The following is a 19,404-nucleotide window of genomic DNA, read 5'->3' as shown; positions in this document are numbered from 1 at the left end:
TCTTCTGCTCTTTTGCTGTCCGCTCTTCTTCTTCCTCCTCCAATGCTGTCCCCGATGATTATGCCGGTCTCTGCAGCTTATTATATAGCCATTAGGGGCGTGGCCGTCCGATGATGTCATCGGGAGACCCCCCACCCCCTTATGTCACAGATGACGTTGTCTGTGACATAAGGGGGCGGGGCCTCCCTATGACGTCATCGAGAGGCCACGACCCTAATGGCTATATATTAAGCTGCAGGGACCGGAGACCGGCATAATCACCGGAGACATCGTCGGAGGAGGACCGGAGGAAGAAGAAGAGCCAAGGGCAAAAGAGCGGACAGCAAAAGAGCAGATGATTGGACAGCAGGAGAGCGGAGAGGAGAAGATCAGAAGAGCAGAGTGGAGAGGACCAGAGTGGAGAAGACCGGATGAAGATTTTAAATAAAATTTCCAAAACGTCTCCTGTCGTTGTTCACATACACTGCCTTTTATGGGGTGAATGGTTAGGGGTACAGTGTACCCCATACCCATTCACATAGGGAGGGGGTCCGGGATCTGGGGGGGCCCCCCCTTGTTAAAGGGGGCTTCCAGATTCCGATGAGCCCCCTGCCCGCAGACCCCCACAACCACCGGCCAGGGTTGTGGGGATGAGGCCCTTGTCCTCATCAACATGGGGGCAAGGTGCTTTGGGGTGGGGGGGTGCAGAGCCCCCCTGCCTCAAAGCACCAACACCCCCCCCATGTTGAGGGCATGTGGTCCAGGGGGGTGGGGCCGCTCGCTCGTCCCCTCCCCTTTACTGGCCTGCCGGGCTGCATGCTCGGATAAGGGTCTGGTATGGATTTTGGGGGGAACCCCACGCTATTTTTTCGGCGTGGGGCTACCCTCAAATTCCATACCAGACACGAAGGGCCTGGTTTGGAACCTGGGGGGACCCCCACGCTCTTTTTTCCCATTTTGGCGTGGAGTTCCCCCTCATGATTCTCACAGCGCAAGTCGCCCCGCAAGTCGGATCCGACTTGCGGTGCGACTTCCATTCAAATCAATAGGCTCCCATAGGGAACCATTGATTTTGAATGGAAGAAAAAAAAAAGGCATAACGTGGTTTAACGCACGTTAAGCAACGTTATAGCAACGTTATTCAGCCTTTAGCAGCGTCAGACGTTTTTACAGCTGTAACGCTGGTCCTCAGAACGTGCAGGCCGTGGGTTCTTGTTTATTAAAAAAGAATAGCGCGCAAATGCAAAAGAAATTACTACCAAATCTGAAGAGAGTCCATAAATAAAAATGGGGGTTTGGTCCCACCATATGGCCATATCGTGCTCAAGCCCACTACTGCGTCAAAGTACCCCATTATCAGTGGGTCCTACACTATCCATGAAAAAGAGATGAATCCAGCCTTTCTAACCGTGGGTTCTTGTTGCAGCTTAAAAACGCCTAGGCCACTTACAGCTCAAAAACGTCTGTGTGCCTGAGGCCATAGAATAACATGGAGGTGCGTTTTTAGGCTGCAAAAAGAAAACGCCTGATGTTACTTACAGCGGCGTTAAAAACGCCCTGTGTGCATGGGGCCAAAATGTAAATGTATTTTATTCGGAATTTATATGATAGACCAACACGAAGTGGAAGGACAATGATAAACGGTTTTCAAAATTTTTTACAAATATCGGAAAAATGTGGCGTGCGTTTGTATTCAGCCCCCCTGAGTCAATACTATGTAGAACCACCTTTCGCTGCACTTACAGCTGCAAGTCTCTTTAGGTATGTCTCTACCAATTTTGCACATCTAGGGAGTGAAATATTTGCCCATTCTTTCAAAAATAGCTCAAGCTCTGTCGGATAAGAGAGTGAGCGTCTGTGAACAGCAGACTCTCAATTAGATTTAGGTCTGGACTTTAACTGGGCCATTCTAACACATGAATATGCTTTGCTCTAAACGATTCCATTGTAGCTCTGGCTATACAGTTGAGCTCATACATACATAGTATGAGTTGAGTCTACATACCCTGGCAGGATTTAGGATTTCTTTGCCATTTTTTTAGAGAATATGAAGGATGACAAACAAACTTTTCTTTCACTCATGGTTCATGTTTGGCTGAAGCCATTTATTATCAATCAACTGTGTTTTTACTCTTTTTAAATCATAATGACAACAGAAACTACCCAAATGACTCTGATCAAAAGTTTACATACCTCAGTTCTTAATACTGTGTATTGCCCCCTTTAACCACTTGCTGACCGCCGCAAGTACATATACTGCGGCGGTCAGCCCCTCACAGGCAAAGTGACGTAGGGGTACGTCACTAGCCTGTGAGGCTCTGGGTAGCGAGCGCGCGCCACCGGATGCGCGCTCCCGCTCGGTCACGGATTCCCCAACGTGTGTGGGTCCGCCGGGCACTCGCGATCGTCCGTTACACCGGGAGAAAGGCAGGTGGCTAATGTAAACAAGCCGTCTGTCATTCTCCCCTGTGTAAGAATAGTGATCATACGGTTCTGCTATGTAGGACCGTTGATCACTGTTCTTACACATCAAGCCACATCCAATCACAGTTAGAATCACGCCCCTAGGGACACACTTAACCCCTCCTTCTCAAAAAGTTAACCCCTTCACTGCCAGTGTCATTTTACAGTAACAGTGCATATGTATAGCACTGATTACTGTAGTAATGTCACTGGTAACCCCCGAAAGTGTCAAAAATGTCAGTCAAGGGTCCGATCTGTCCACCGCAATGTCGCAGTCCCGCAAAAAAATCGCAGATCGCCTCCATTACGCGTTAAAAAAAAAAACCCACAAAAATGACAAAAATCTTTCCCTTAGTAAACGCAATAACTTTTGCGCAAACCAATCAAAATAAGCTTTTTGCGATTTATTTTTTTTTTAACCAAACATATGTTGCAGAAAACAAATTGGCCTAAAATGTTAAATTTTGATTTTTACATTTTTTTGGGGGGAATTTCATATAAAAAATTTGGAAAATATTGTTTTTGCAAAATTAACACACTTTTTTTTGTTTATAGCGCATGATCAAAAAATCGCACAGGTGATCAAAAGAAAGCTCTGTTTGTGGGAAAAAAAGGACGTCAAATACGTTTAGGTACGGCGTCGCACGACCGCGCAATTGTCCGTTAAAGTCACGCAGTGCCGAATCGCAAAATAGGCCCTGGTCAGGAAGGGGGTAAAATCGTCCGGGGCTTAAGTGGTTAACATCAATGACCGCTTGAAGTCTTTTGTGGTAATTGTGAATGAGGCTCTATCTTCTCAGATGGTAAAGCTGCCCATTCTTCCTGGCAAAAAGCCTCCAGTTTCTGTAAATTCTTGGGCTGTCTTGCATGAACTGCACGTTTTGAGATCTCCCCAGAGTGGCTCAATGATATTGAGGTCAGGAGACTGAGATGGCCACTCCAGAACCTTCACTTTATTCTGCTGTAGCCAATGATAGGTCGACTTGGCCTTGTGTTTAGGATCATTGTCATGTTGGAATGTCCAAATACGTCCCATGCGCAGCTTCCGGGCTGATGAATGCAAGTTTTCCTCCAGTATTTTTTGATAACATATGGCATTCATCTTGCCATCAATTCTGACCAAATTTCCTGTGCCTTTGTAGCTCACACATCCCCAAAACATCAGCGATCCACCTCCGTGTTTCACAGTAGGAATGGTGCACCTTTCATCATAGGCCTTGTTGACTCCTCTCCAAATGTATCGTTTATGGTTGTGGCCAAAAAGCTCAATTTTGGTCTCATCACTCCAAATGACTTTGTGCCAGAAGGTTTGAGGCTTGTCTCCCTTCTGTTTGGAGTATTGTAAGCGGGATACTTTGTGGCAGTTGCGTAGTAATGGCTTGGTGACTCGACCATGCAGCCCATCTTTCTTCAAGTGCCTCCTTATTGTGCATCTTGTAACAGCCACACCACATGCTTTTAGAGAGTCCTGTATTTCACCTGAAGTTATTTGTGGGTTTTTCTTTGCATCCCGAACAATTTTCCTGACAGTTGTGGCTGAAATCTCAGTTGGTCTACCTGACCGTGGTTTGATTTCAACAGGCCCCCTCATTTTCCACTTCTTGATTAGAGTTTGAACACTGCTGATTGTCATTCTCAATTTCTTGGATATCTTTTTTTTTTTTTTTTTATATCCCTTTCCTGTTTTATACAGTTAAACTACCTTTTCCCACAGATCTTTGACAATTCTTTTGCTTTCCCCATGGCTCAGAATCCAGAAACGTCAGTGCAGCACAGGATGAAAGATGCAAGGGTCTGTCAGGAGTCCAGAAACTCATTGATCTTTTTATACACACACTAATTGCAAGCAAACAGATCAAGGGTGAGGGTGGTTACCTTAATAGCCAATCAAAGCCCTTTGTGTCAACTTGTGTGCATGTTATCAGGCCAAAATCACCAGGGTATATAAACTTATGATCAGGGTCATTTGGGTAGTTTCTGTTGTCATTATGATTTAAAAAGAGTAAACAGTTGATTGATAATAAATGGCTTCAGGCCCCGTTCACACTGGGGCGACGCTACTTTGCCGGGCGACCTCATAGGTCGTGGCGCGCTGCTCGCCCCACGACCTCGGAGCGGCCGGCACGGACTTCATAACATTGAAGTCTATGCAGATCGCTCCGGGTCGCCCCAAAGAAGCTCCGGACCCTTTTTCTAAGTCGGAGCGACTTGTGTCGCTCCTATTAGAACGGGTCCGCAGCTTCTCTATGGAAGGTGACCTGTCAGGCGACCAGGTCGCCTGACAGGTCGCCCCAGTGTGAACGGGGGCTCAGCCAAACACTAACCATGAGTGAAAAAAGTTTTTGTGTTCTCATTCATATTCTCTGAAAAATGGCCAGGAAATCATAAATCCTGCCAGGGTATGTAAACTTATGAGCACAGCTGAATGTTAGGGTGGTTGTTCTGCTGGAAGGTGAACCTCTGCCCCAGTCTCAAGTCTGGCAATTGGTTCCACTAGATTTTAGTTAGGGGGTTATCAGAGTAAAGGGGGCTGAATAGAAATGAACGCCACACTTTTCAGATATTTATTTGTAAAAAAAAATTAGCAAACAACTATTTATCATTTGCCTTTCACTTTAGTTATGTGCCACTTTGTGTCGATCTATCATATAAAATCCCAATAAAATACATTTATGTGTTTTGGTTGTACCCTGACAAAATGTGGAAAATTTTAAGGGGTATAAATACTTTTTGAAGGCACTGTATATGTGGGCCCTGTTCAATCGCGTTACGATGGCTATCCTACATCCCTTTTTGGTAAGTCCACAATCTTATTTTAATAAGTGTTTACAAATTCAGCTTTGTGTTTCTTAAAGAATTGGAAGCTGAAAATTAGGCATCCCAGAAAATGTTATAGCTTTTTCTTTTACAATTTATATAATATGGGCTTGGGCTGCAACACAAAAATATGCCTTTCTTTTTTCTTTCCAGAAAGGTTCCTTCTCAGCAGCATCGGAGGAAGATATCTTTGCACATTTGGGTCTGGAGTATGTGCCCCCCTCAGACAGAAATGCCTGATGATCCTTCTATGGTTCATGTACATATTGGGGATTATTTTACTGAGGATATGTAAAGGTATTATATTTTTGTAAACACAAAGCACAATTTTTCTATATAAAGTTTTTAATAATTTTAGTAGCTCTGTGGTGGTGATAGAATAATTTTAAGTCAAAATGTTCATTTTTTTTTTTAACTCTCCTTTACACCTTCTGGCCTTTTTTAATTCTTTGCACACTCACTGACCAGTAAGACCAGAACCTGGTAAAGATTTGCATAGTACAGTTCTTAAAGTTTGGGGGTGTTCAGAAAGCTGGTCTGATTAGCATGGCTTGCATGAATTCTTGAATAACTTTACTGTGCTCTCAGTTACAAGTAAAACAAAACCGGTAATAGGTGAATATGGGGGCTGCCATTGCTGACCACTCTTTTTTTTTTTTTCTGAAAATTCTTGTAGCCTGGACATTATGCTTATGTAAGGGCTAAGGCACAGACTTGAAACAAACCTGGAGATCTGATCTGTGCACTTGTTCTAGGTCAGTGACTCAAAATGCATTAAAGGCAGGGGAATTAATATTACTGGAATTCAGTTCCAGTTTCCATGTATTTCTTTCAGTACTGGTTTCCTTTATGCCTGCCCAAATAACTGATGCAAACGTCTGGTGGTTACATACCAGGTTTCAGTCAGACAATTCCTCAGTGCAAGCAGAATCTGCTGTTTGGTATCCTAGGACAACCCATCTTACAATTTTATGTATGTATTGGATCTTCTGAAAACATAATAGACAACTATAGGATGGCACTCAATCTTCAGGTCCCTTGAAATTCTCTTGTGGTAAGGCAATAGCAGTGAATAGTCCAGCTAGAAAGCTCCAACATGTTTTGCTCATGTTGTCCCTAATCACTGAAATTAAACAGAAAAAATGACCAAAGCCATTACAGTAACTTTCCATGATTAACCACTTCAGTTCTAGAATATTTTACCCCCCTTCGTGACCAGGCCATTTTTTTGGCCATTCTGCACTGCATTGCTCATGCAATGCTTTACCCAAACTAAATTTATATAATTTTTTACCTCAAAAATAGAGTTTACGTTTGGTGGTATTTGATCGCTACTGGGTTTATTTTTAGTGCTGTGAACAAAAAAAAGAGCATGCATTTGGGAAAAAAAAAAATATTTTTTACTTTCTGATCTAAAATATATCCCTTAATTTTTAAAATTGTTTTTAATGCTACTAATGGCGGCAATCAATGACTTATGGCGGAACAGCGGGCAATCTGACACTGACGCTTTGAAGGGATTGGCTAACTCTCACTGACATCTCTACTACACTACTACAGTGATCAGTACTAATAATATACACACACTGTACTAATCACACTGTCTGGGAAGGGGTTCACATCTGGGGCAATCAAAGGGTTAAATATGTGCCTAACTATGTGTAATGTGTGCGGATTTTAGTAAGGGATGTTGAGGTTTTTATTCCCTGCTTTGCAGATTGAGAGTTATGGCCCGTACACACGATCCGAAAATCGGACGAAAATTAACGCTTGTGAAAGGATCGGACGATAATCGGATCGTTAGTACACAGCTTACGAGAGGCGATCACGACAGTTCACCCAATATTATCCGGTTGTGCAAGCATAAAAATTTTGATCGTATTATAACACATCGTACGATAATCGTGTTATCAGTATGTTGTTCGTCCGAAAAAAATGGTGAGCAGTAGACAGCGCATGAGCAGTAGACATCATTTTCCCCTCACACGCTACAGCGTGGTTACGCATACCGGAAGCTAAGAATTATCGTCCGAGAAAATTCGTATCGTGAGTAACTTCTCCCGTTAAGCGAATATTATTGAGAGCTGCTAGAATACGAAAAATAACGGATGGAACGTCGCCCGATTTTCGGATCGTGTGTACTGGGCATTAGGGACTTTAGATTGCAAGCTCATTGAAGACAGGGACAGATGTAAATGTACTGTGTAAAGTGCTGTGTAAATTGTTAGCACTATATAAGTATCTGTAATAAATGAATGCCCTACAAGACACTTTTGTATTACCACATCCAGGAGTAGGAAGAGTATGTTCATTGTTTGCCAGCCACACATAAAGAACAAATCAGCTGGTTTATGTGTATGTTGTTCTAACCAGTCTACATAGTGTAACAGGAGTGGGCTTCCGATCTGTTCATATACAGTCATTTTCTGCAGCTTTTGCAATGAAATCAAAGTGGACCTATACTAAATGACGTTTGTCCTGAATCCCTCCTGAAAAAATGCAGTGATTGTGCCTAGATACTGCAGCTTCTGTAGCCTCATAGCCTAATTTTTGCAGTGGAAGATTATCCTAAACAGCCATTCTCAACCAGGGTTCCTCCAGAAGTTGCTAGGGGTTCCTCGAGCTGTGGCTCATTGACCTCCGAATTTGCTGGTGTCTTCAAAGTTCCAGGACCAACGCCACTTGGTAACATCAGAGGCATGACACCATGTTCTTATTAAGCTATTTGTAAGGGTGACATTCTAACTGCAATGAAAGGAAGCCATCTTCCCACTGACCCTGATAAATTGATCTTATTGGAGGGTCCCTGAGACCTGAAAATTTGAGGATTTTGAGGGTAAAAAGTTTGAAAGGCTATCTAAGGCATATCCTGCCCAGTCTTGGTGCAGGAGATGCAGGGGCTGCAGGCCTGGTGCAGGGGCTGCGGGCATGGTGCAGGAGAGGCAGGGGCTGCGGGCATGGTGCAGGAGAGGCAGGGGTGCATCTCCTGAGGAGGGGTCTCACTTAACCTTTGGTGAGGCACCTTACATTTAAAAATGGCGCCATCACATCACCGCGCATACGTCGTCTGCCTGAGAATAGCCAAGCGAGTATGGGCTTTCCCGAGCGGTGGCGGCGGCACATACGCAGTGCACAAGTCGGGTCGGCCACAGACATATTTTTTTTTTTAACTGGTCCCATCGACTGCCAGCCAGCCCCAGGGCAGGGGGACTTGTGGGCCTATTAGGAAATTTTCCTGGTATCCCGGTAGGCCAGTCTGGTCCTGCTGTTGACTAGCACATTGCTCTGTTTGCCTAGTTTTGTTTATGGCTTTCACAGTGGTTTAACGTGTTTAGAAGAGAAAAGCATATTACTATACTGTGACTTTCATAGTTTGCTAAATCATTCCCTAGAATCAGGATGTGAGTTGAAAGGCTGCTATTTTTGTCCTGTGAAAATATTCATTCCTGGGGCCATTGTGCTGATCTAGTGTTTTCAACACTTTTGCTCTAATCTAGAGCAAATATGCATTTCATTTCTGACTTTCAGGAGGCTACATGGCTGTTCATTATCAGTGACTAAATGTATGAGGACAGGCAGCCAGGCAACTGGCATTTTTAAAGCTGACCAACAATGGAGTCTCCTTGTGCCGATTTAATTCATGCAAAGGTTCAGGTGATGTCCCAACTACCTAAGGTCCCCCCTATCCCTGTCTAGGGAATTGATTTACCTAGGTCTGATTCTAATTCTGACCAGGGTGGTCCTTCCTCTGGACAAACTTCAGGAACCACAGGCCGTGATTCACCGGCTGCTGTCGGACAGATACTTTCTCCCATTTTGCATACAGGTTCTGAGTTAGGGGGTATCCACCTTCAAGATGGTTCGGTTTGCACAGTCCTACATGCAGCTCCTTTTAGCAGGTTCGGCTCCACAGCAGGATGCCGAGGTTCGTGGCGAGAACACGGGTTCCTCTGGAAGACGCTGCAGACGTCCAAGGGCCACGGTAAGGCCAGTATCATCCTCCGCTTAGGCTCAGGAATCAATGGTGAGGATCTTCCAATCAATCTGGTGGCCATAAACATCCCTTGGGGGCTTCCTCTCAGAGAAGGCCAGTTGTCCCAAGGGCTGATCTGCCATCCTGCTTTAGTCACTGGATTTAATGGGTTAGCTATTGTAAGCCAAGTACTGAGAGATAGGGGTATATCCGTGATCCCTACTATGGTGAAGGCGAGGAAGTAGTCTTCCAGCAAGATATACCATCATACGTGGAAAGTGTACGTTTCTTGAGAATATTCGGGAGATTCCCTTGCCTACGCTATCCCAGAAGGTGACATTCTTGGTGATTATTGCCTCGGCCCGCAGGGTATCGGAATTGGCGGCATTATCCTGTCGCAGTCCCTAGATCGTGATCCATAGGGATAAAGTGGTTCTTCGTGCCTGTCCATCCTTCCTGCCCAAAGTTGTCTCTGACTTCCATTTGAATGAAGACATTGTGTTGCCTTCCTTGTGTCCCAAGCTGGCTCAGCCCAAGGAATTTGCTTTCATACCTTGGATGTGGTTTGTGCGATTCGGGTGAATCTGGCAGCTACTGAGTCAGACTCGTTTTTGTGGTTACAGACGGACCAAGAAAAGGGCTGGCCGCTTCTTCGCCTACTATCTCCAGATGGATTTGACAGATGGTGACTCGGCCTATTCCATTAAAGGTCAGGTTCCACCTTTTCCTGTCACGGCGCATTATACTCGGGCGCTGAGTGCTTCTTGGGCCTTCCGTCATCAGGCATCAATATCGCAATTTTGCAAGGTGGCCACTTGATCGCCGTTGCAAATCTTCACAAAATTCTTTAAGGTAGATACTTTGGCATCTGTGGATGCTTCTTTTGGTTTGCAAAGTTTTGCAGGCAGCTGTTTAAGAGGGGCTGTTCCCTCTTGAGGGGTGTTTTTCTTTAAACCTTTACTTTTCAGACGGGTTCCTGTGTCCTGGTTAAGGGCTCTTATGTTTAGCCTAGGTGGGGTTATTTTCCCCACCCCTCATTTTTCGTTTTGGCACTGCTTTTGGATATCCCAGTAGTAGTTTGATGTATGGGGCGCTGTGACTGTCGAACGAAAGAAAATGGGATTTTTATACTTACCGTAAAATCCATTTCTCTGAGACCGAAGGACACAGCACCCACCCCTCCATGGAGGTCTGATACTTCTAATACTGCTTGCTTCTAAACTGATTACCTAGAGCAGAGAGGGGGGTTATATACAAAGCTGAGGACGGCCCATGGGCGTAGCCAGGTGTTTTTTGTTCTGCCTAGTTCTACTCCTGGCGGAGGCAATATAACCAGTAGTTATTTATGGAGAGCTTTGTCCATCAATCTCTCCAATTACATAGTATAAAGTGTTGTCCAGGAACACCTCCCAGCCGTATGTGCACTGCTCTGAGGATGGTGCTGTGTGTAGTTCCCGGGGAGGTGCCCGGATCGAGGAAACGGCGAACTACACACAGCACCATCCTCAGAGCAGTGCACATACGGCTGGGATGTGTTCCTGGACAACACTTTATACTATGTAATTGGAGAGATGAATAGGAGATCGTTGTAAGAGGACCAGGCTACTGGATTATATCACTCATATGCGTGTTTTGGCTCTGCAAAGAGCCTAGCCTTGAGGTGAGCTGCTAGTGTGTCACCAGCCACAGGGAGCACTTTTTGAGTGGAGCATGCAAGCACCCTTAATCACTTATATTTCTGGATGAAGAGATTTATCACGTTTGAGCACTATATGATTTTGGGACTATATTGATATAATACCTGATTTGGACTTTTTACACTGAACCTCTTTTTTGCACTGGATTTATATATGTTTATACATTCATATGTATATAATCACTGATTGATTTTGATATATCCTCACTTTTATGCTTATTTGGCGCAGCAATATTTTATATTTATTTCACAGGTGTTTTGTGTTTGGCACTGATTGCTTGCTGCCTGGTACACCTTATTGCATATTCATTTGTTGTTTGGTTTGCGCTGATTATTTCTTTTTTAAAGAGGTTGTAAACCGATAATTTTTTTTTTCTTTTCTTTACATCCTGAAAGATAAAGACATAATGAGCTAGTATGCATCGCATACTAGCTCATTATCAAATACTTACCTTAGAACGAGCCCTCGCCGCGCCGCTCTCTTACCTCTTCCGGGATCGCGGCATCCGGCCATCTGATTGGCCGGAGCCGCGGTGACGTCACTCCCGCGCGGGAGCCGACGGTCACGGCACAGGGCTCTGAAGGAACGGCACGATCTGCCGTTCCTTCAGAGCGCATGCGCCAGTGACGTCACTGGCTGCATCAAATGTAAATATCTCCTAAACGGTACATGTTTAGGAGATATTTACAGTACCTATAGGTAAGCCTTAACATAGGCTTACCTATAGGTACAACTTCCTGAGGAGGGTTTACTTCCTCTTTAAACTCCAGAAACTGCAGGCTGCAGTTCATCTCCTGCTGTCAAACAGATGGTCATCCCTCTGGGCTTGCACGCGGTTGCTGGGCCTGATGGTGTCTACCTACGAGGTTCAGTTTGCACAGTTTCATACAAGGTCCCTGCAAAGGGAGATTAAGATCAAATGGGACAAGACTCTCCAGTCTCTGGAATATCCAATCTGTCTGAGTCAGGGAACGAGGGAGTCCTTGATATGGTGGCTTTACTCTCCAGGGCTATGGCTGGGCAAATCCTTCCTCCCCTTGTATTGGACAGTGGCCACCACAGATGCCAGCCTGTGGCTGGGGAGGCATCCTTCGCAAGCATTCTGCTCAGGGGATCTGGACAGGTCAAGACAACCGATAAATGTCTTGGAACTCTGAGCGATCAGACTGTGTCTGGATCATTGGACAGATAATCTTCAGGGTTGTCCGTTGTGCATTCAATTGGACAATGCCATGACCGTGGCTCATGTCAATCATCAAGGGGGCACAAGAAGTGTCCCGGCGGCTCTGGAGGTAGCAGACATTCTAAGGTGGGCAGAACAGTTTGTTCCAGCCCTCTCAGCCGTACACATTCCCGGGGTGGAAAACGGGTTGAACAGAATTTGGCCTAGAGTATCCTCAAGGGCCAGCTCCCAGCCTTGGTGGTCTTTTTCCAACGACCTTTGGCCACACACTCCCTGGTGCGTACCTTTCTTCAGGGTGTCTGACATTTTGATTCCTCCAGTGCGGGCTCTGTTGCTGCCTTGGAATCTTAGTTTGGTGCTTTCAGCTCTGCAGAAGCTTCCTTTTGAAAATATTTGGGAGATTCCCCTGCTTACGATGTCTCAGAAGGTGGCCTTTTTAGTGGCTATTACTTCTGTGTGCAGGATGTCCGAACTGGCAGCGTTATCCTGTCCTTCACCTTACCTGGTGATTCACAGGGATATGGTTGTTCTTTGCCCCCTGTCCATCGTTCCTTCCAAAAGTTGTCTCTGATTTTCATTTAAATGGAGACAATGTGTTGCTTTCCCTGTGTCCAAGGCCTAAACATCTGAAGAAAATTGCCTTGGATGTGGTCCGGGCAATTAGGGTGTGCCTGGCAGCTACAGAGTCTTTCAGGAAGTCAGACTCTGTGCTCACGGATGGACCTCAAAGGGTTGTCCGCTTCCTCTGCGACCATTTCCAGATGGTCGGTGGTTCAGGCCTATTCCATCAGAGGTCAGGTTCCTCCTTTCCCTGCCAAGGCGCACTCTATTAGGGAGCTTGGTGCCTCCCGGGCCTTCCGTCATCAGGCATCAGTGACGCAGGTTTGCAAGGCGGCCATCTGGTCGTCAGTGCACACTTTTACAAAGTTTTATAAAGTGGATGTGTTGGCATCTGCGGATGCTTCCTTTTGGCCGCAAGGTTCTGCCACAGTGTACATACAGCACGTCCCGGGTCCTGATCTTTCTCCAGCCACCTCTCATACTTTTGATCATGAAGCCATACATTTTTAAGGCCCCTTTCACACAGGCGGCCGTTCAGATCCGCCTGTCCGTTTATTTGGCGGATCTGAACAGATGCCCTATGCATCTCTATGGGGCATCGGATGCCAGCGGAGACATGTCCGCTGACATCCGATCCGTCAAATCTGCAGGGATGGAAACCCTATTTTCCATCCGTCCAGCAGATCGGATCAGACGGGACACAGTGCGGAGACAAAGCTGCCATCCGCCTGCTCAGCGGGGGATCAGCAGATCGGCAGACCGATCCCCCGCTGAGATAAACTGTGTCCGCCGACGGACCGAAATGTGTGAAAGGGGCCTAAAGCTGCATTTCCCTGGCATTGCTACACACTAACTTTAGCTGAAACTGCGTTACGCCCATAAAGTTAACTCTTGTAATTTGACTAATATACTGGAGAAAGAAGATTAATGGGCGCTCCTGCTTGGGGATAAAGCTTCAGTTCAGGCAGTCATGATGGTGGTGCAGCCGGACTGGTATGGATGGCACAGATGCACAAATGCAGCGCTTACTCTTAGTCTACTGGATAACGAAGATTAATGGGCACTACTGCTTGGAGATAAAGCTTCAGTTCAGGCAGTCATGAAGGTGCAGCTGGTGGATAGCACAGATTGCACAAATATGCGGCGTTTACTCTTTGTAGGCCGAAGCCACAGTCCCACGAACAGGCAGAAAAGACAGGAAGGCGCCACTGTGGAGCAGATGCTTAATAATTTTATTGACACATTTTACATGGTGTAAGCGTCGATCTGCATAGGAGGTAGGCATCCTTCCGGGTCTGCGGTTTTTCCCCAAGACTGGCCTGCAGCAGCTGAGAGATGACTCTAGAGACTGGTTTCGGAGCATGCGGTTACCGCACCTCCGCGTCATCACGTTCATGCGGCCCTCCAGTGACTATTCGCTGCACCGCTGCCTCGATCAGAAGTGAGTACCTGATTGGTTCTCTAGTGTCATCTCTTGGCTGCTGCTGGCCAGTCTCAGGGAAAAAACGCGGACCTGGAAGGACGCCTACCTCCTATGCTGATAGACACTTACACCATGTAAAATGTGTCAATAAGATTATTAAGCATCTGCTCCACAGTGGTTGCCTTTCTCAATTCCATTACTTTTCCAAAACTTTGTGGGGTTTAGTCATTTTCCAAAACTTTCCCAGGCCTGGAAAGTGCCATTTCAAAATCCCATTACTTTTCCAGGAATTTAATGACCGTACGAACCCTGCACTTTATCCCTGTGAACCATCAGGTAGGGAGAACGGCAGGACAATGCCGCCAGTTCCGACACCCTGTGCCCAGAAGTAATAGCCATTAAAAAGGCCACCTTCTGGGACAAGGAAAGGAGGGAAATCTCCAGAATACTTTCAAAAGGAGGTTTCTGGAGAACTGACCACACCAACTTAAGGTCCCAAGGTGGCAACGGAAGTCGCAGCAGAAGTGTTGCACCCCCTTGATAAAGTTACGTACCAGGGAATGGGTGGGAATGGGTGGCTAATGGCCTTTGGAAGAAAATTGCCAAGGCCGAGACCTGGCCCTTGATAGTACTCAAGGCCAATTTCTGATCAACTCCCCGTTGCAGGAAGGCCAAGATCCTAGCCACCGAGTAAGAGCAAGGGGGGACCCTAAGGGACTCACATCACGCAATATACGACTTCCACGTACGATGATAGATCTTCCTAGAAGTTGCTTTTCTCGCTTTAAGCAGAGTGGGAATCATTGAAGCAGACAATCCCCTGTCCTTCAGCACCTGGCTTTCAACAGCCAAGCCGTCAAAGCCAGCGACTGTAAAGCAGGATGGAATGTTGGCCCTTGAGACAGTAAATCCTCCCTGAGAGGAAGTCTCTAAGGAGAGTCTGTGACTAGCCCGACCAGGTCGGCGTACCAAGCTCGGCTAGGCCAGTCCGGAGCCCCTTGCGCCTCGATCCTGCAAAGAAGTCTTGGCAGCAACTTGAGAGGAGGAAAGGCATGCATCAGCTGATACTGACTCCATTGGGCCACCAGCGTGTCTGTGCCTTCTGCCAGAGGGTCCCGGGAGCTGGCTACAAACCTCTGCACTTTTCTGTTGATCAGATACGCCAACAGATCTACATCTGGGGTGCCCCAACAAAAGCACTACTGCTGGAACACCTCCAGATGGAGGGACCATTCCCCTGCATCAAAGGCCTGTTGACTGAGGTAATCGACCTGCCAATGTTTAACTCCTGGAATGTGAACAGCAGAGAGAGCTGGAGCAAAGCGGTCCACCCATCGAAGGATGCCTGCCACTTGCAAGGCCGCAAGGACACTTTTGGTGCCCCCTTGAGGATTGATCTAAGCCACAGCTGTGGCATTGTCCGAATGGACACTGGACAACCCTGCAGGTGCTCGGTCCAGTGGACTAGGCAAAGCCTGATTTGCTCTCAGCCTCAGAACATTTATCGGTAACCTGGATTCTTCCAGGGGCCATACTCCTTAAGCAGACAACCTGCCGAGAACCCCTCCCCACCCAGGCAAACTGGCATCCGTGGTGACAATCGTCCAATATATAGGGAGGAAGGATTTTCCTTGCTTGAGCATCGGGGACCGAAGCCACCATAACAGGGACTCCCTGGTCACCTGGCTCAGCTGGATCTGATTGCCCAAGGAATTTGGATTCTTGTTCCATTTGAGAAGGATTTCCTTGTGGAGGATCCTCGTGTGGAACTGAGCGAAGGGGACCACCTCCAAGGACGACACCATCAGTCCCAGAACTTTCATACAGGTCCGAAGGGACGACCATTTGCAGAACAGCAACAGCTAAACCGCAGTCTGGACTTGTCCTCAGCCAGGGTGTTTCTTCCTTCGGAAAAATTTGAAAGTCAGGCCCAGATAGTCCAGTCTCTTGGAAGGAACCGGGGGCGACTTCTGAAGGTTCAGAATCCACAGAACTCCTCCAGAGTTCTCATGGTGATCTCCAAATTTGTCACCAGCACCATGGGAGATTCCGCACGGAGAAGCAGATTGTCCAGGTAACCCAGGACTGATATTCCCCGCTGCCATAACAGCGCCAGGACCGGAGCCAACACCTTTGTGAAGACCTGAGGAGCAGAGGCGAGACCAAAGGGTAACGCCACAAACTGATAGTGATCCTCTCCCACTGCAAAACGGAGAAACCGTTGGTGTCCTACACAGATTGGGATGTGAAGGTAGGCATCTTTGAGGAGGCCAGGAAATCCCCCTGATGTAGGGAAGCCACCACTGTGTGAACAGATTCCATCTTGAATTTTTGAACTCACACAAAGCAGTTCAGTGCTTTCAGGTCCAGGATTGGACGCACCTTGCCTTCCTTCCTAGAGACCGTGAACAGGTTTAAATAAAAGCCCTGAAAACGTTCCGCACACGGAACTGGAACTATTACTTTCTGTTGTACCAGGTCCTGTACTGCCCTAGAGAGCGCCAGCAAGCGATCCGGGGACAGTCTCACATTGGAAGGGAAAAAACCTTACCTGCGGGATGGATCGAAACTCGATCTTGTAACCGGACCGTATGACATCCTGAACCCATTCGTCTTGTATCCGGGATAGCCACAGGTCCGGGAATCGGCAAAGATGTCCCCCCTACCCCAGATACGGGTGAGGTCGCACCTTCAGGCTGAAGCGGTCTTGTGCTCAGGTTTGGAAAAAACGTGATTTTTGTTTGCCAGACCAGGGTTGCTTGGAACCACCCGAGGGAGTCTTTAAGGACTTTGCCTTATCGACTGACCCTGGGGGACGAAAAAACTTCTTGTGTGCTGAAAAGGAGGGACCCACCCTGTCTGTGATGTGGGTCCTTACCCTTGTTAGCCTGTGGGAGAAAGGTACTCTTACCCCCTGTGAGACCTTTGATAATGTAATAAAGGGTAGCCCCAAACAGGCGATATAAATATAAATGTCCTATAGCAGAATGTGAAAAATATATATATATATTTTTTTTTCAAAATTGTCGCTCTTTTTTTGTTTATAGCGCCAAAAAAAAAATTTCACAGGTGATCAAATACCACCAAAAGAAAGCTCTATTTGTGGGAAAAAAGGACGTCAATTTTTTTTTTGGGTACAGCATCGCACAACCGCGCAATTTTCTGTTAAAGTAACGCAGTGCCGAATCGCAAAATAGGTTCTGGTCATTAAGGGGGCAAATCCTTCCGGTCTTAGTGGTTAAAGGCCACCTCCGCCTGGGACACAAACGATTACAGGATAGCCGACCGTGCATCTATCCAGAGGGCCCTGCAGCCCTCTAAAAACCGTCCCACCGTGCTACAGTGCCCCCAAGAGGTCAGGCAGAGCGCACTGAAGACCCCCCCCGACTCGCCACCCGACACCAAAGATGCACCAGGAGGCCCAAAGGTCTGCACAGCACATGTCAGCAGCGATCTCCATCCAGAAAGAAAGATCTGATGATCAGCACCAGGGTATAAGGAGGGGCTCCACCCAGAACAATGCCTCCAGGAACTCCCATCAGTGATTCCTTTGAGAAATCCACCTAAAAATGGCGCCGGGTGTACCAAGATGGCCACCGATCATGCAGGGCACATGTGGCTACAAGAAAATGGCAGACTGCGGAGCTAATGAGGACCCTCATGGGGACCCCCCAGCCTCCTGGACCGGATCGATTGGAAGGTGGGCCCTGAAGTGACAGGTAGAACCCCCCCCCCCCGCACGATTGATCGTCCACCACCGACAGCGCACCCCCCCCGGCCTAAAGCTCGGTCCCAGCCCCCGGGAGTAGTCACAAACCTCACAATAGCCCCTAGTAGTGGGGGGGCGCAGTTAGGTGGGGGGTGCATGAAAGGACTGAAGGGAAACCAGGGTTGTGAGGGTCCAACCGTCCTAGGGAGGGGCCCACGTCGACCCCAAAACCCACTAGGGGAAGAGGGGGGATATTTACTCACCATACCAAGAACAGACGGTTGCCATCTCCTGACGGAACCCCTCTCCGCCGAAGTGGGGGGCTGTCAGCCAAATAGGAACACTGCGACTCGGGCCTAGACTCGGTCCTGTGCGACCTGGTGAGACGTTTAGCCAGACCCCGTCCAGTGGGACTATGTCGCAGCCGACCCAGCGCGGAGCTAAGGTCTGCACATGCTAGTTGGCCAGCTTGGGTGACCACTGGATCTATATATCCAGCCCGTCACCCAGATCCAGCATAGTTGCTTGTAGATCTCACAGGAAAAAATCCAGAGAAAAATCCAACTAGAACAAACTATCTAGAAATAACTTTGCCAGGACCCGAGATACCAGCAAGGAACTAGATCCTTACTCCTGACTAGGCAGATTAAAACTGACATCCTATAGCAGGGAGAGACTGTATACCCCCTGGAACTGCCCATAGGCATAGCCAGAACTTTTCTGCCTAGTGTCCTACTCCTGTAGGGGGCAGTGTAACCCTACTGATATGAAGATCAGAGACTGCGTCCGTCAATGAACGATGGAGAAATGGGATTTTTGACTTACCGTAAAAAAATCTGTTTCTCTGATGTTCATTGACGGACACAGCGCCCACCCCTGGGTCTATAGAGTTATTATTCTCCTGACACTGCTTGTTACAAAATGGGAGTGGCTTCCTGAAGTAAATATTCTTATAAATCCCCATGCTTGGTGCTGTACCTGGCATTTTAACAAGGTTGCAGTTGTTCAGCATCATTGTTAATGTCAAAACTATTTTTGAGATTTGTTCGAAGTCCATTCTGTATGTAATATGAATCACACAATCACGATGTAAGGTGTGCAGAACTCCAGTGTGCTTATTATGCCTGTGATCGCATTAATTTCAGTTAAAACCTGAACTCTATTGTAAGAATGTATATCACCAGGGACCTCTACATGGCAGAGTTTCTGAATGAGGTCCGTATTTCTTTATCATGCCTTAAGTGTTTACATTTTTTATCTCCGACCAGCTATTGGCTACCAGAACATTTGTTGTCCACATTACTTATATAGACTATAAAGTGTTTTTTTTTTTTTTTTCTTGTTTATTGAGGGGCACAGGAATTCAAATACGGATGAGTTATGCTACCACCTATAGCACTGGCAAACAAAACATTGTAGGCCAGCATGCCTGTTTCCAGCAAGCCGTACCAAGAGCATAATTAAAAACAGAGGGCTGAAACCTGTGTCCCTTAATGGACTCCAAAAAAAGGCATTGATGGTGAGTACAAAGATCCTTTTTTTCTGTCAAGGCACCTTTTTAAAATTATTTACACTCTCGAGGCACCCCATTCTAAAATG

At 46.8% G+C, this 19,404-nt stretch overlaps 1 protein-coding gene across 1 annotated transcript in view; it reads left to right on the top strand.

Moving 5' to 3' along the window:
• The window catches only part of LOC309553706 (DNA-directed DNA/RNA polymerase mu-like), a 185,739-nt gene extending 180,120 nt beyond the window's left edge, over positions 1–5,619 (top strand). The window contains exon 12 of the mRNA XM_082255082.1: positions 5,413–5,619. Coding sequence (XP_082111208.1) covers positions 5,413–5,499 — 87 coding nt within the window. The 3' untranslated portion in view covers positions 5,500–5,619. The remainder of the gene's footprint in view (positions 1–5,412) is intronic.
• Positions 5,620–19,404: the final 13,785 nt, after the last annotated feature.

Source organism: Pelophylax lessonae (genome assembly GCF_965119305.1).
Source record: "Pelophylax lessonae genome assembly, chromosome: 4".
Lineage (NCBI taxonomy): Eukaryota > Metazoa > Chordata > Amphibia > Anura > Ranidae > Pelophylax > Pelophylax lessonae.
Note: the sequence above shows the minus strand (reverse complement) of the source record. Positions and strands in the feature narration are given on the sequence as shown.